This window comes from Lacerta agilis, chromosome 7, assembly GCF_009819535.1.
Source record: "Lacerta agilis isolate rLacAgi1 chromosome 7, rLacAgi1.pri, whole genome shotgun sequence".
Classification (NCBI taxonomy): Eukaryota; Metazoa; Chordata; class Lepidosauria; order Squamata; family Lacertidae; genus Lacerta; species Lacerta agilis.
In genome coordinates this window covers 46,358,921-46,373,833 of record NC_046318.1, presented here as the reverse complement: position 1 = coordinate 46,373,833, position 14,913 = coordinate 46,358,921, and the positions used below count along the sequence as shown (strand labels likewise).

At 41.0% G+C, this 14,913-nt stretch overlaps 1 protein-coding gene across 5 annotated transcripts in view; it reads right to left on the bottom strand.

The window, feature by feature from the left end:
• Positions 1-14,913, bottom strand: part of ASXL3 (ASXL transcriptional regulator 3) — a 98,185-nt gene that overhangs the window by 66,848 nt on the left and 16,424 nt on the right. Inside the window, exons 2-4 of one of the 5 annotated variants that reach the window (XM_033155122.1) lie at positions 12,177-12,239; positions 10,247-10,329; positions 6,487-6,489 (exon numbers count right to left, since the gene is read on the bottom strand). The exons of 1 other annotated variant lie outside the window; for it this stretch is intronic. In XM_033155122.1, coding sequence (XP_033011013.1) covers positions 6,487-6,489; positions 10,247-10,302 — 59 coding nt within the window. In that variant the 5' untranslated portion in view covers positions 10,303-10,329; positions 12,177-12,239. The remainder of the gene's footprint in view (positions 1-6,486; positions 6,490-10,246; positions 10,330-12,176; positions 12,240-14,913) is intronic. 3 more of the 5 variants (XM_033155120.1, XM_033155123.1, XM_033155121.1) reach the window with 3 other exon arrangements.

Sequence of the window (14,913 nt, the reverse complement as noted above, 5' to 3'; positions counted from 1 at the left end):
TTTTTTTTAAGCACATGATTGTTCTTTTGCTGCTACAAATATTATTAACCAAATGCAACCCAAAAAAGTGAAAGTCACTTAAAGAGCATGGATATGAAGTAGCCTAATAAGTCTACAAAGCTGAAACAGAAATCAAATCACTCTCATATATAAAGGACTATATATCAAAATTTTATTTTACACACACACACACACCTCTGAGACAGATAGATACATATAGATTCATTATACTCCATACTATAATATAGTCCATACTTTCAGAGCTGTGCGTTTTAATATTTGCACAAGAATAGCTACACAACTATTCAGTGTGGTGTAGTGGATAAGAGTGGTAGACTTGTTATCTGGTGAACCGGGTTCGCGTCTCCGCTCCTCCACATGCAGCTGCTGGGTGACCTTGGGCTAGTCACACCTCTTTGAAGTCTCTCAGCCCCACTCACCTCACAGAGTGTTTGTTGTGGGGGAGGAAGGGAAAGGAGAATGTTAGCCGCTTTGAGACTCCTTCGGGTAGTGATAAAGCGGGATATCAAATCCAAACTCTTCAAATCCAAACTCTCCTTCTTCTGCCTTTTCCACCACACATAGAAATACATGATTGCTTCATATCCATAAATCATGCCACTGAGGTGGGCCTCTTGCTGCTTTTGTTGTCACAGAGTAATGGCACAAAAAGCAGCAGCAGAGGTCCTAGGAATTTATTTGTGTAGTATCTAGTGGTCCTTTGGGTCCTATCAGAGCCACAGATGTCAGTGTAACCCTGCTGTGGTCACATCCAAATGAATATGGGCTGAGGAGCTTCCAAGCACACAGGCAGACCGGCCAGTCTTCCACCACTGCAACACACTGTTCGTAGCATGCTAGTTAATTGTGACAAATTCCCATTGAAAGCAACGGAACAAGTCAGTTACAACTAAGTTCTTCAGCTGGTCTCAGCAGGACTTATGATACACATTTGTTTGGAAGTAAGGCTGTCTGAATAGCCTTACAGCTAGGTTTAGCGGGATTGGGCCACTGTATACTTTGTGCCAGGTAAATTACCAGCATTTCCTTTCCACAGCTGAACTCTGGTAGATCTGAACCTGATATATAATTGTTCTACAAAGACCGTTCTTCATTCTTACCATCTTCTCAAATTCCAAGCACATTTTTTGCACAGTTAAAAAAGAGCACCAATCTTTTACAGTCCCAAAGCTGGTTACCTTAAAAGCTGTTTTTATTTCCATATACTGAGAAGAGGATTGGCTAGATGAGGATCTTTTTACAACTATTGTCGCAGCAGGAAATACATTAAAAAAACAAAAACAAAACACAACCTGAAACGTGTGTCTCAGACAATATAGATATATCATGTGTGTGCACTTTCCAACAAATATTATGTTCATGTTTTATTTTGGCTTATAGTCTTTTTCTTTATTAATTTTCTCTCTGCTGCACTTCATATTTGAGGCATGTGGAAAGAATCAATCAATTGAGGAACTGAATGCTTTCATGATATGAGAGAGAAACAAACTTGTGAACCATAAAGTCTGGCAGATTCATACTACAATTTGACTTTGAAGAAAAATAATATAATTTCTAATATCTAAACCCAATTATTCTAAATTAGGATTACAATGAAAGAGACCTTTAGCATCTTAAAAATAATTACAGTGAATAAACTTTAGCCAAGATAATGTATGGTTAAGCAGATTGCTATTGTACGAGTGAACAGAAGTACCAAAACCTATTATTAGTATTGATAGATGAAGCCTTTCAAATCAATGCAAACCGAAAGCTCTTCAGAGATCAATGACAAGTTGGTGATCACCTTCCGCTGCTGACAACAATTGGGCTGGTTCTCACAAAATTCAAAACCATGGTTTAGTGCTTTGCAGATAATACTTGGTGAGACCAAGCAAAATGTTGGACTCATATAGTCCTCATCCCCTGTCCTTAACCTGTGTGGATAGGAATAGGACATCTATCAAAATTATTTCATTTCAAAGAATCTCAGCTTAGCTTTACACACAAACCAGGAATCCTGGTTTAACAAAACAAACAATGGTGAGTCGCTAAACCAACTTTAAGTTCTCTTGTTTACCTAATTTTTGTTTTTTTAACTAGGATTCCTATTTGCAAATAATACTAAATCAAGATTATCTGAAACTGAATGCAATCTTCGCAGAAATCCTCTTCCTAGCTGCATAGGAGGAGGAGGGAGGAGGAGGAGTGAACAAGTCTGATGCTTCGCTCAAGCTCACTGAGGCTCCTCCACTTAACACCAAGCTATGGTTTATGTGCAAACAAGCCAAATATGTTCAATGCATGCAGTCTTAACCTTTATGCATTTTTCACTACAGCTACTTAACTAACTATAGAATGGTGAGGTTGCAATTAAGTACTAAATGGAGGGAGGTCTGCCCCAGAAAACAGATGCAACACGCAAAACATTGAGCTTTGGGGATTGGCAATCCACCATTTTTCAAAAAATAAATAAATTAAGAAGCCTTTTAAAAACAGAATTTGAATTGTGCTAGGATCTATTTTCATTTCTTTAGATCTAGTGATTATTTTGTTACTGCAACAAGGGCATGTTCATTGCATGTCTTATCTCTAAACTCAGTTTCTCCTCCTTTGCTTCACAACCAGGACAGCAAATGAAGACCTTCAAGAGATTCAAGTAGTTGTCTGTTCCCCAAGAGGAGGTCTAAGATATTTTGCCTCCTAAGGCAAAGAACAACATGGCACTTCCTTCTACCAGTTCCACACACATAAGCCAACTGGACTGACATGTGAATTGTACTTCAACGCGGGTGATGGGACAGCATCCTGCATCTCACCCAAAGGCAGAAGGTGGCGGCTATAAAGCACAGGTAGCTCTGTCTCCCAACACCTTATCACTACTCACTCAAATAAATATTAAGAGCATAATAACTGCAAATTCCATAGTTTTAACTAAGAATTACGTCTGTTCTGAATCTCCCAGCATTCGGCTTCACTGGATAGCCCTGTGTGTGAGGGGGAAAACTTCCCTCTATCTATATTCACCACACTCTGTATAATTTTATGCACCTCTGTTATATGTTTATTTTTATAAGATTTCAGCAAAAGGTTCCAGGGTTACAATAAAATATAAATTATAAAAGTAGATAAAACCATCACAATTATAAAACCACTCAAAATGGAACAGAACAATATAAATTTAGCAAAAGAGATGTCTCTAGCTTAGATGCTTTCTAAACTAAACACCCCCAAATCTTGTAATCTTTACTCATAGAAGAGTTGCTCCATCACCTTGATCATTTTCTGTCCTTTCCTGAACAATATCCTTTCTCAGGTAAGGTCACCAGAACGATACACAGTATTCCAAGTGAAATCTCAACATAGATTTGTAAAATATCTTTATAATATTGGTAGTTTTGTTTTCAATTCCTTTCGATCTCTAGCATAGAATTTGCCTTTTCTGCAGATGCTGCACACTGGATCAAAATCCCCATTGAGCTATCCACTACTGTACAATCCAAAGGTCACATTTCTTGGTCAGTTACCACAAATTCAGACCCTATTTGCATGTTTGTGGAGTTAGAATTTTTTGTTCCATTGTGCATCACTTTGGACTTGCTTACACTGAATTGCATTTCTAAATATTAAGTCAGAAATGGGGAACCTATAATCTTATAAATGTTGTTGGATTACAGTCTCCATCAGCCAGCATGGCCAATAATCATCAATTATGAGAGTTATAGTTGTGCCCTTGGTTATTTTCACTGCCCTCTTCTGAACCTTTTCTAGCTCTACAATATCCTTTTTAAGGTGCAGGAACCAAAACTGTACACAGTATTAGAAATGTTGCATAATGACACTATCCCTCTGGCATTATCACATTCAGCATACATCATGTCAGTACATTAGATGACCAATGTAAGGTAAGGTAAAGGGTAAAGGACCCCTGGACGGTTAAGTCCAGTCAAAGGCAAATATGGGGTTGCGGCGCTCATCTCACTTTCAGGCAAAGGAGCCGGCATTTGTCCACAGACAGCTTTCCGGGTCATGTAGCCAGCATGATTAAACCACTACAGGCACAGTGACAAGTGCCAGAGCTAACAGAAATGCTGTTTACCTGCCCACTGTAGCGGTACCTATTTATCTACTTGCATTGGCGTGCTTTCGAACTGCTAGGTTGGCAGAAGCTGGGACAGGGCAATGGAAGCTCACAGCATCGCACAGATTCTAACTGCCGACCTTCCGATCGGCAAGCCCAAGAGGCTCAGTGGTTTAGACCACAGCGCCACTCACATCCCCCTATGACCAATGTACATATACATGTAGTGCCTCCTGGAATGAATGATCTGGAATAGCTGCTTCTCTGCCTGTTCACTCAGACAGCCAAGGACAACAAAAAGCAAGCATCACCACTGCCAGCACACAGCTCAGGATGATGATAACCAATGGAGGTGTAACACCACCACCCATCTCCTAGTATTTACCACCAAAGGCAGCTGCTTCACTCTGCATAATGGCAGGGCTGGTCCTGCATAGTGCACAAGTCATTCCTCCCTCCCTCAGTTTTGACTTTAGTGTGTAAGCCAGTGGCATTACTCTTTGAGCAGAATGCGAATATGACATTCAACAACAAAGATGTAGAAGCAATCATTTCTCAAGGTTAATTTCTCCTCCCTCAAAAAAAGGAATCTATTGCCTCAGGATTACTTAATATTCTCATACAGACAAATTCTAAGCTTGCATTCAGTGTGAATCCGAATCTCATATCCGTGTTGTATGAAACCAATTGTACTATGGAAACCATAGCTTTCTTTGCATCCCTGTTTAAAGTCTTTCTGTAGGACAGAAACAAGCAAAAAACAACAACTGTCCCCCTGTTCCTTCAGTGCATTTATTTCTTCGAAGTGTAATCCAGCTTTAATTTCCTAAAATTCTACACACATAATGCTTTCACATATCTTAATTACCTAACAGGCTGCTACATTTTTGCTTTTTAAAATTTTAAGGGACTGGTGTGGATGCATGGCACCTTGGGGACCGCTGTGGAGAGCCAGTGTGGTGTAGTGGTTAAGAGCGGTGGACTCGTAATCTGGGGAACCGGGTTTGCGTCTCCGCTCCACCACATGCAGCTGCTGGGTGACCTTGGGCTAGTCACACTTCCTTGTGTCTCAGCCCCACTCACCTCACAGAGTGTTTGTTGTGGGGGAGGAAGGGAAAGGAGAATGTTAGCCGCTTTGAGACTCCTTCGGGTAGTGAAAAGCAGGATATCAAATCCAAACTCTTCTTCTTCTGGCCTAGTTGCACCCTTCTGAATTCACACCCAGGGCTATGAACCCTGCTGCCCCCCCACTACACATGTGTTTGGGGGGAGGGGGTTGGTGTGTGTGTGTGTGTGTGTGTGTACACACACACACACACACACACAGAGAGAGAGAGAGAGAGAGAGAGAGAGAGAGAGAGACAGACCGACAGATGAGTATGTGCTAGGCAAAATCTCCAGGAAGTTCTGAAAGATTTCATACATATAACACTGAGCAAACTGAAAGGTAGATTTTATCCTTCTTGCACAGCAGAGTTGTTTGCAGGCCCATTCCAGTCAAGAGTCTGCCTAAACCCACGCCTCCTTACAATCAGCTTTTTGATTCCTTCCATACAATTCACTTTTTGAGGAAGCAAAACATTTTGTTCTGTAGCATTTTTCCTTTGAGACCTACTTTCTGAGAGCTACCCAGTGCCCACAAGGACTGCCCCAGTCACCCACTAGCTTTGCTGTGGGCAGCTTTGCTGTGCAAAGAAAACTGAATGGGGTGCTGTGATTTGAACTGGGGATCCTCTTCCAGATAAGACTCTTGTAGGTTCCCTTGCTTGACCTTAGCTGTAGACATGCATTTCTAATACAACATAGTTGTCTTGCTGCATGGTCATACTCCTCAGACAGACAAATGTCAACCTGTAGATTTCTGGCCAGCTTCTTAAGCTCTGGTGCCTCATTTAAGGAACCCTATTACTGCTTTCCTTCCCTGCTGGTAAGGGACCTGAATCAAAGAGGCTGAAGTGGGTGCGAGTAGACATCGACATCTACTTGCACCCACTTCAGTCTCTTCGATTCCAGTCCCTTTGATTCATTTTTGCTCCTTTCTTCAGACGCATTTCTGAGAGTATGGCCAAGTACACCCTCAATATTGCTTGCTAGCTGCTCCAGATGGACTCCAGTGATTGAGCTTGTACTGGATTTTGTTACTGGGGCAGATTCTAAGATCTTGCATTAATTTACAAGCGCCTTGGTCCAAGATATCTTAAGGATTGTCTGATCCCTTATATCCCTGCCCAATCAATGATATATTTGGGAGAGTCTCTGTTGGTAGTCCCCCAAGGGTCAGATGTACAACTCAAAACTACTAGAAGCTGTGTATTCAGTGTCGTGGGGCCAATCCTGTGGAACTCTCTCCCAGCTGAAATTAGACAGGAAACCTCTTTGCTCAACTTCAGGTGTATGATAAAGACTTTCTTAGTCCAGCAGGCATTTTAATGTAGTTTGAATTTATGCTTGGCTTTATGATTAATTTTTAATGTTTTATTCCCTGCATGGTTAATTTTTATGCACACTACTTAGAAATGCTACTGATTAAGCAGCATATAAATGCCTTAAATAATATAATGCAATCGTCATCCTTTATTCACTCACTTTTTATATAGAATCCAGACAAAGATATGGACAAATAATTGTGTTCCACTGTTTCTTGCACTGGCCTCCTGTGTTTTTTTCAAACTTAAGTTTGTGATTTTTTTAAATGCAATTGTAGCACCATCCTATCCTGTGTAGACAGACAAAGGGCTATTGAACAAATCTTTCAAGGCTTTTGTACCTTTAATTAAATGTTCCCTGTTTGTAGGTTCTGCCGGCTTTATTGCTTCTTGTTAGGTGCAGAGTAAGATTACTGCTGACTAGCCTGTTAATTTCCTATTGAAACAGCTCTCTTAATTCACCCTTATAATCGGTATCTGTATTAGGGCAAGGGGGACAAACTTTAATTACTTATATATTAGTAAATATTTTTCCATTTAATTATTATATTGCAAAATACTGCTCTTTTATTTTATAGAAATGAAAACTAGTAAAAAGTAACTAGGTGATTACAGCCTCCCCCAACCACAGGAATGGAAACTGACAAGGGGAAGCAACTAAGAAGTTATGCTTCCATAATTCCACTGCCACACCCAACATGAAACAATCAAGTGGTCAGACCATGCAAGCAGGTTACTTCTAATTAATGTTGGAAGGAGCCTTTGTTTAACAGGACACTTATGAATAAACACCATAGAAAGATAGTAGCCATAGACAAGGGAATTTTTGAATAATATAGCACTATTTAAAGTGCTGTGAATCCTCCATTTTAACCAGCTCATTGTAGAAAAGCACTGCCTCAGCAGTGCTAAAGCATTCTGGTATAGCAACAACCTCATTGCTTCTTCAGTTCAAACATAAATCTCTCCATTCTATCTCGCCTTCAGAGTTATCTAGCAACACCATTTCTTAAAGTAAGTGCTGAACTTTAGAGATACATTTGTATACAAGTTTACAACACAATAGTGCACTATAATACAATTCATGCAAGAGTAAACAGTTTTTCCTTTTACACTTGTCACTGGCAGTTTATGCGTTTCCACTGCATTGATTTTTATCTTTCATTTTTTACAGCACAGAATGGGCCATTTAAGCTAGCTGCGGTGTTTTTTTTCTAGAGGCTTTTTCTTCGGAAAAAAATTTAAAGGAGGTTTCCTTTATTTCTAATTCCAATTACTTTGTGTGTGTTTTTTGCCATTTCCCATTGCCCAGTCTCTCCAATGGTACAATAATCTGTGGGAATAAATATGATGAAGACTGTATAATCATCAAGGGGGCTGTTTTTATTATGAATAATAATAACAGTATCAGAAGTCAGAGTTCAATCACTTCAAAAGACGTAAGAAAGGAACAGCAGCGGAGAAGAGTTCAAAACAATTGAAATTATTGTAGCACAACATTTGATTTTCTTGTCTGCTTATTTATAACTCAATTTTATCTTTGTTGTTGTTTAGTCGTTTAGTCGTGTCCGACTCTTCGTGACCCCATGGACCAGAGCACGCCAGGCACTCCTGTCTTCCACTGCCTCCCACAGTTTGGTCAGACTCATGTTGGTAGCTTCGAGAACACTGTCCAACCATCTCATCCTCTGTCGAGAAGTAAATTTTATCTTTACTTCTATATATAACAACGGTGACTTCTTACAGTGCTTAGTTGCCTTCTAGGAACTCACCCATTATATTTTATTACACACACCTATACTGTATACAAGGAGAACTGCAAATGACCTGCATTCTTTCTTAGAAAGTGGTGCTATATGCCAAGTAAATGCAACACACTTTTTCTCTCTACCTTTCTCTGTTAATTTCTTCTGGTTAATGAGGGAGGGAAGTCAAGCCTTGAGAAGAACTGCCCAGGTGGTACAGAATAGGTTTTTCATGTAGGCCATCACTATTTACCCAATGACATCTTCAGACAGGACTGAGAAAGATCCAGATCTGAGCTGTAAAAGGCTGCACCCTATCAGAGCAGAGACTACTGAGTTGGATGGACCAATGATTCAGTAGAAGACAGCTTCTTATGTACTTCTCTGGCCCATGAATGGGGCAACACATACACACAAACTGAACTCTGCTGGCTTCAACTAAAAGCTATAATGATTTCTGGAAGACATTAATTGCCAGATGCTTAAGGGATCATCCACTGTGGCTCTAATAAGGATTTCACAACCAACTGCTGTGTCTGAAATAAGGTTGCAAGCAACAGATGGACAGGAGACCCTCCTACCAACTTCAACTGGTGGTGAGGTTGTGATCCTTTCTTTATCGGGATCTGGAAGGAATCCCATATTCTTCCATACGTCTATAAAGCTATCAGGACCCCTGTTCAAAGTAGCAGCCTACACTTAAACAATGGGGAAATGGTTGGGTCTGCTGGCCCCTGGAGCAGCAGCCTGGGTCTCGACTCTGAGAGCCAATCTGATACAATAGTGCAGCAGCACCAAAAGAGAATCCATCCCCCCATATCATGCCAAAGGCTGAGTCACAGCCTAAGCCCAACAGAGCAAAGGCTCTGGAGTCTGAGACCACAAGAGGCAGGCCCTCTGGAGTCTGTAACCTCTGTGCCTGCACTCCTTGAGAAACTGACCGTCTCCACATCTGAAGCTCACATGCTCAATTCACCACATCAACACAAGCAGCTCACATGAAAAAACTTGCCAGAAAGGAGGAGTTCTAGGCTCCAAACAATCCGGCTCTGTGAGCATAAAAGCTTTTCAGTTCACTCTTGACTTCTTTGGAGCAAGTTGTTCACTCGGAGCTATCCTTGGTGCTGCAGCTAATGACCCGTCTTACTTCATCATGCCCTGGGCCAAGGAGAAGACAGGACAAATACTTACATAGTTTTTATATGAAGTTGGCTTTGCTGGGTATGCACAAGTAGGGCCAGTAGTTCCATGAGAGAAACTGGGGCAAATGTATCAGGCAGTGAATGTAAAGGATTAGCACTATATGGGTTCCTGTTCACTAATCTCACTCGCTGGCTACTGCTGAGGCTGCTGCAGCCACACAAAACTCTTGCAGGGCTTTCCACCTCTGTCCTGTAGAAGAGCCACAGCTCATTGGTAGAGTAGTTGCTTGTAAGCAGAAGTTTCTGGCATTTCCACATAAGGCTAAGGGAGACTCCTGTCTGAAACCCTGGAGAGCTGCTCTCAGTCAGCGTAGACAATACTGATCTAGATGTACCATTACTAGTCCACTTCCTACATTCCTCTCTGTCTTGCTCTGAGCAACAAGGGTCCTTTCTCAGAGCGAAACAATCTGGGCATGGTGGTCTGGGAGAGTGCTTGTGTCATTGATTTGCTATGGTGGCTATAAATTCTGTTTAAATTAGTTTAAATTTACAAAAGTGGCAGAATGTTAAAAATGGCCTAAGTGTTGACTATATTGGAATCTGGTACGGTGACAAAATAAATGCTTCTCCACCCCAATGTGTAGGATTGTAGCCATATTGTCCTTTTTGATTTCCCCTCCTAATATCTATTTATTCTATATTTAGGTTTCCTCTGCAATAATAGGCTCAAACACAGAATGCTATTTACTGCATTATGAACAACATACCACCCTCAATTTAGATATTTTCCTTAAATTTTGTTTCTGTAAAGGCAAATTTTGTAAAAGCAAATATCATATAAATACTGACCTTGTTTCTTTCAGCCCTTCTTTCTGAATAACTTCCAATATCTGCTTTGCAGTCATTGGTGAGTTGGGATGTTTTTCCAGTGCCTAAAAAGAAATATATGTGTAAGAAGGTAAAAAAAATCATTATTGCATACATTTAAATGATTGTGTGTCATTGATCATGCACTTTGCATAATTCTGTGTAAAAAGTGGGAAGTTGTCATGTCAAGACTGAGATCTTTTATCAACTGCCGAACAAGCAACCTTAGCTAACAACAGGTTTAAACTGATAATCATGGGTGAAAACCTCACAAAATGCACAAGAAGACTCTTACATGGCAGAGAAATAGAAGAACAAGTCCTATTATTTATTATTACAAATGCAAGAAACAATTTCCTGTAAGGTGGGGAGAGAAGGGTGGTAAATCTTGCTACTGTTTGGACTGTTTATCGTCACTAATAGTGCACTTTCAGGGAACCCTTCCATTTGCAGAGCTCTTAGAAGAACATGATAGGTTTCAGAATGTTAAAGAATGAAAAATTCTTAACATGGGAAAATGAAGCGTCAGAAACCATCATAAGTGGTTGCTGAAATATACTTTCCAGTTCAGCTAAGTTTTCCACTCCTTTGCCTTTTATGAAGTCCCAATTAATATTATTCCATTTCGTCTAACTGGTATGAAGGCTTCTGCCTGTTTTTACTATCCTTCTAGTTGGTACCCTCCTCCATATTTTTCTTCTTAGTCATATTTCCAGTCCTAGGAATTCAGTCAACCAAGTACAGGCAATGGTGACAGCACACAGACTGTATCTAAGGATATTACCAACTTAGCACTATTATAACTTGCCTTTCTACAATGAGAAATAGGCAATTAGCTCATCATCCATACCCAATCACTCCTAAGCTGCTCTCCCGGGAATGTCATGACAATCATTAGAACAGCTGCCCACCAGGAATAAATGGTGTCATACCAAAAATTACTGGACTTTAATAACTGGAGAAGAGGTCAGGGATTTCTTTAAACAAGTACTGACTATGACTCCCCAATTACTCAAGGAAGTACTGCTGATCCACCACAACCACCAGATTCCAGGTGTCATGTCTGTTGTCCCTGCATGGCAGGAGATGCAGAATATGTGTTCCTCCCATCATTCCTGATCATTAGCCATGCTGACTAGTGCTGATGAGAGTTGGAATGCACAGGTCCTCCACTGCTGCCCTAGTATAACAATTTTACAAAGATGCATGCCAATCATGCTGAGCTTTTGCAAGTGTGTCATGTTGCAATACAATGAATTCTTAAGGCTGCAAATGCAATTCCCCAGCAACAGCTGTGCTCCAAAACTTAAAGATCAGAGACCAAAGAAATTGCAGATGAAAACAATACTTCACCCTTAATATTGGCTGTGGTAAAAGTCGCCCCCCCCTCCACAAAGCAGTCTCATTCCATTCAGATATATAAAGCTATTCTTTTATTTTTCAAAATTCCCTGTCCTCCCCTTTTCAACTCACAAGACCACATACCAGTGCACTGCCCATCGTAGTATCCCATCACAGTTTGGATCCTGACCCATAAGAGGAGTGAAATCCAGAGATTAAAAACCACACAGAAGCTTTGGGAGCCAAACCATACTTCCAAAGAAACAAATTTCAGATAAAATGAAACAAATCAAAAACAAAAAAGGTTAGTTTCAGATTGGGCAGTAAACATATAAAGTGGATTTAAGACCTCAGTAAAATTTAAAAAGATAAAGCTTTATTTAAAAAAAGAAGAAGAAGAAGGAAGATGAAATGGAGGATAAGGCAAGAAGAAAGAAACTCAAGCTGAACTGGAAATATTCCAGAGTTTAAACTGAATAGACTTCAAAATGGTCACGGAGAGGAGGGAACTATACTGTACTGGACAAGGCTACGAAGGATATTGGGTACACTCGAAGGTGGGGTTACTCACTGTGGAGGACTCCCTGTTTCTCTTCCCGCGTATGGGCCCTCAGCACACCTGGGCAGCTCCTCCCTGAAATTGAGAGAATTTGGGTAGCCCTGTCCCCTTCTCTATGACATCACAGCCTATTCTCTAGAGGAAGTTGTAATGTGAGGTGTTACAGCACATTTGGATGGAAAGGGAAAGGCAATCTCATGTCCACCTTGACCATGAAAAAGGGAGAAGTAGGGTAGAAGCTGCACAGAACTGGTGCAGGAAACAGTGGGTAGACACAGGGATGGACACGGAATAGCGTCATTACAAAAGACACAGCACAAAACAAAAATCAAGCTGACAAAGCAACACACACAGCACACAGATTTTGATCAAACAAGGCAGCATTACAGCCACTACAGTAGGAAACAAACAGGGCAGGACTCAATAGTATCCCAGGATGCACAAGGGCTGAATATGAAAGAGCAAATTAATAGCTTGCTGCGTCAATTACTTGTTACGGCATACACTAGTGTGGGCAGGAGTTTCAAATATCTTGCTGAATTGAGAATTTTATTCATCCAATCTTTTAAAAAAAGTTTCCACATACACCCATGCCAAAGAAAGAGAGAGAGAGAGAGGGAAGCATTGCTTTCCCACAGCAAGAGCCATTTCTTGATTCTGAACATTTAAAAAAACAACCCGGAGTCATGTAGTTTCTTTGGAAAGAACAAAGCTTACCCAGTTTGCACATAATGCTAAGCCAAAGCATGACTTAGCTCAAATATGGGAGTGTGCAGATTCTTGGAGAGGAGATCATACACTGCCCTGTTCCCCCAGTCCTCTTGCTACCAAGCTATTCAACACTAAGCCCAGACAAACCATAAGTTATAACCAAATTTTGTTTGGTTTGCAGCTCATTGTTTTATCAGAAGAAGATGACATACTCAGACAAACTATGGCTTAGTCTCATATAGTGAGGCAGCAGGTAAACCACTGGGAACCCTTCTGAGAATCTTCCTGGGAACCTGCATACTCACATGTTCAGAAAAAAAACCATGGTTTGTTCAGTGTTGTGTGTAATCTGAGCCAACGCATATAATTCATTAAGTGAGACAGTTTTTTTTAAAGAGAACTGAAACATCTATGTAGCTTAATAAGATGCTTATGAAAGAAAATAAAAGCTTAAGACATTTCAGTGACATTTCAAACGGTGTTGAAGTGGACATGATAGACTAGGTCACTAGGACAATATTGGTCAGATGTCTGATAAATAATCTACTAAATATTGGTCAGATGTCTGATAAATAATCTACTAAATAATCTACTACTACCTCCCCCTTTCCAGCACCCTTTCCCTTCAATTTTATTGAATCTAAAATGAGGAATGACAAGCTAAAATGCATCACATTAGACTACAAAAACTGGTGAGATAAAGAAAATGTTGCCCTACATTTAGTAAAACGGAGTGAAAAAATATGCATACTTCCATTCTGAAGGCTTCCCTGTCAGATTGAGGATATAAATGAAATAATGATAATCCTGGCAATGCTGAAATATAACTTTTATAAATAAATAAAAAGTTTCAAAAAGCAAGACAAATTAGTACCCTCACAACTTCAAATCTTGTCACTAGCGTTAAAGGGTAAGCGGTAAATATAATTTTCCCCTAAGGGACAGGAGATGGCAGTTTCAGTGCTCATGTTTGTGCCCTATATGTTCTATAGTCAGGGGCGGAGAAAAGGGGGTGTGGTGGGTGTGGTCCACCCCATGTGTCACCACTGAGGGGGGGTGATGAAATGCCGGGCGGCACTCACCGCAGGGCCTGCACCACGTCCGAGCCATGCATCTCTCCTGGGAGAGACGTGGTGGCTTGGGTGCACGCAGGCTCCGAGCTGCCCAAACTATCTGCCCACTGCTTCCCCCTCCCCCCAGCTGTAGGGCAGCTGAGTACGAGGACGCAAGCAGACTCCAGAGGCCCTGCGGTGCGCCCCGTCCCTATGGGTGGCTCGCCCCGCCCCTGGGCGTGCCACCCCAGGCACCCAAGCAGCTTCCTCCGCCGCTGTCTATAGTACAGTGTACTACATTAAGTAATTCCTGAAACTTCAAGGATGTCCCTACCAAAAGACTCATTAGGTTTCAGGCCTTTCTTGAAGAACTGGAGGAACCACAGTGGAGAACAATGACTAGAAATGCACGACACCTTATATTTAAGCCACAAATGCACTGCCATGGCATTGCTGCTGCACTATTAAGAGTTTGGGTCTTGCACCAAAACGATTATATTCAACCTCAATAGACTTTATTACTTGGATGTTTAGCCTATTCTCTCCTGAAAGTCATATATCAGGAAACAATTAGCAGCATGCTTATCCAAAGCCAAACACAACATCTCATACAAGAAACAGAAAAGATACTAAAAGAAAACCCCCGCCAACTCCCCAATCACCCCCACAAAAATGTTCACATAGAAGAAGAAAAGATGTTATATTAATTCCAGAAGACATTCAGCGTATGACCACAGGAATCTGGGGCGAGGGTGGGGAGTGGATTTGAGAACAGACTGCTGCCATTCAGAAGTTACCACTGAGGTGTCACTTTAGTATGGGAAACAAGGAAGAGGTCAGTCTCAAAGGTATATTGGGTTCAAGTTGTTTAGGATTTCAGAAATTTAATCTAGCACTTAGAAGTGTGGGCCAAATACCATATGAAGTCAGTGCAGTTTCTGGAGCAACAGTGCAATGTGCTCCTGCCGAATTAGGGCAGCTGTGTT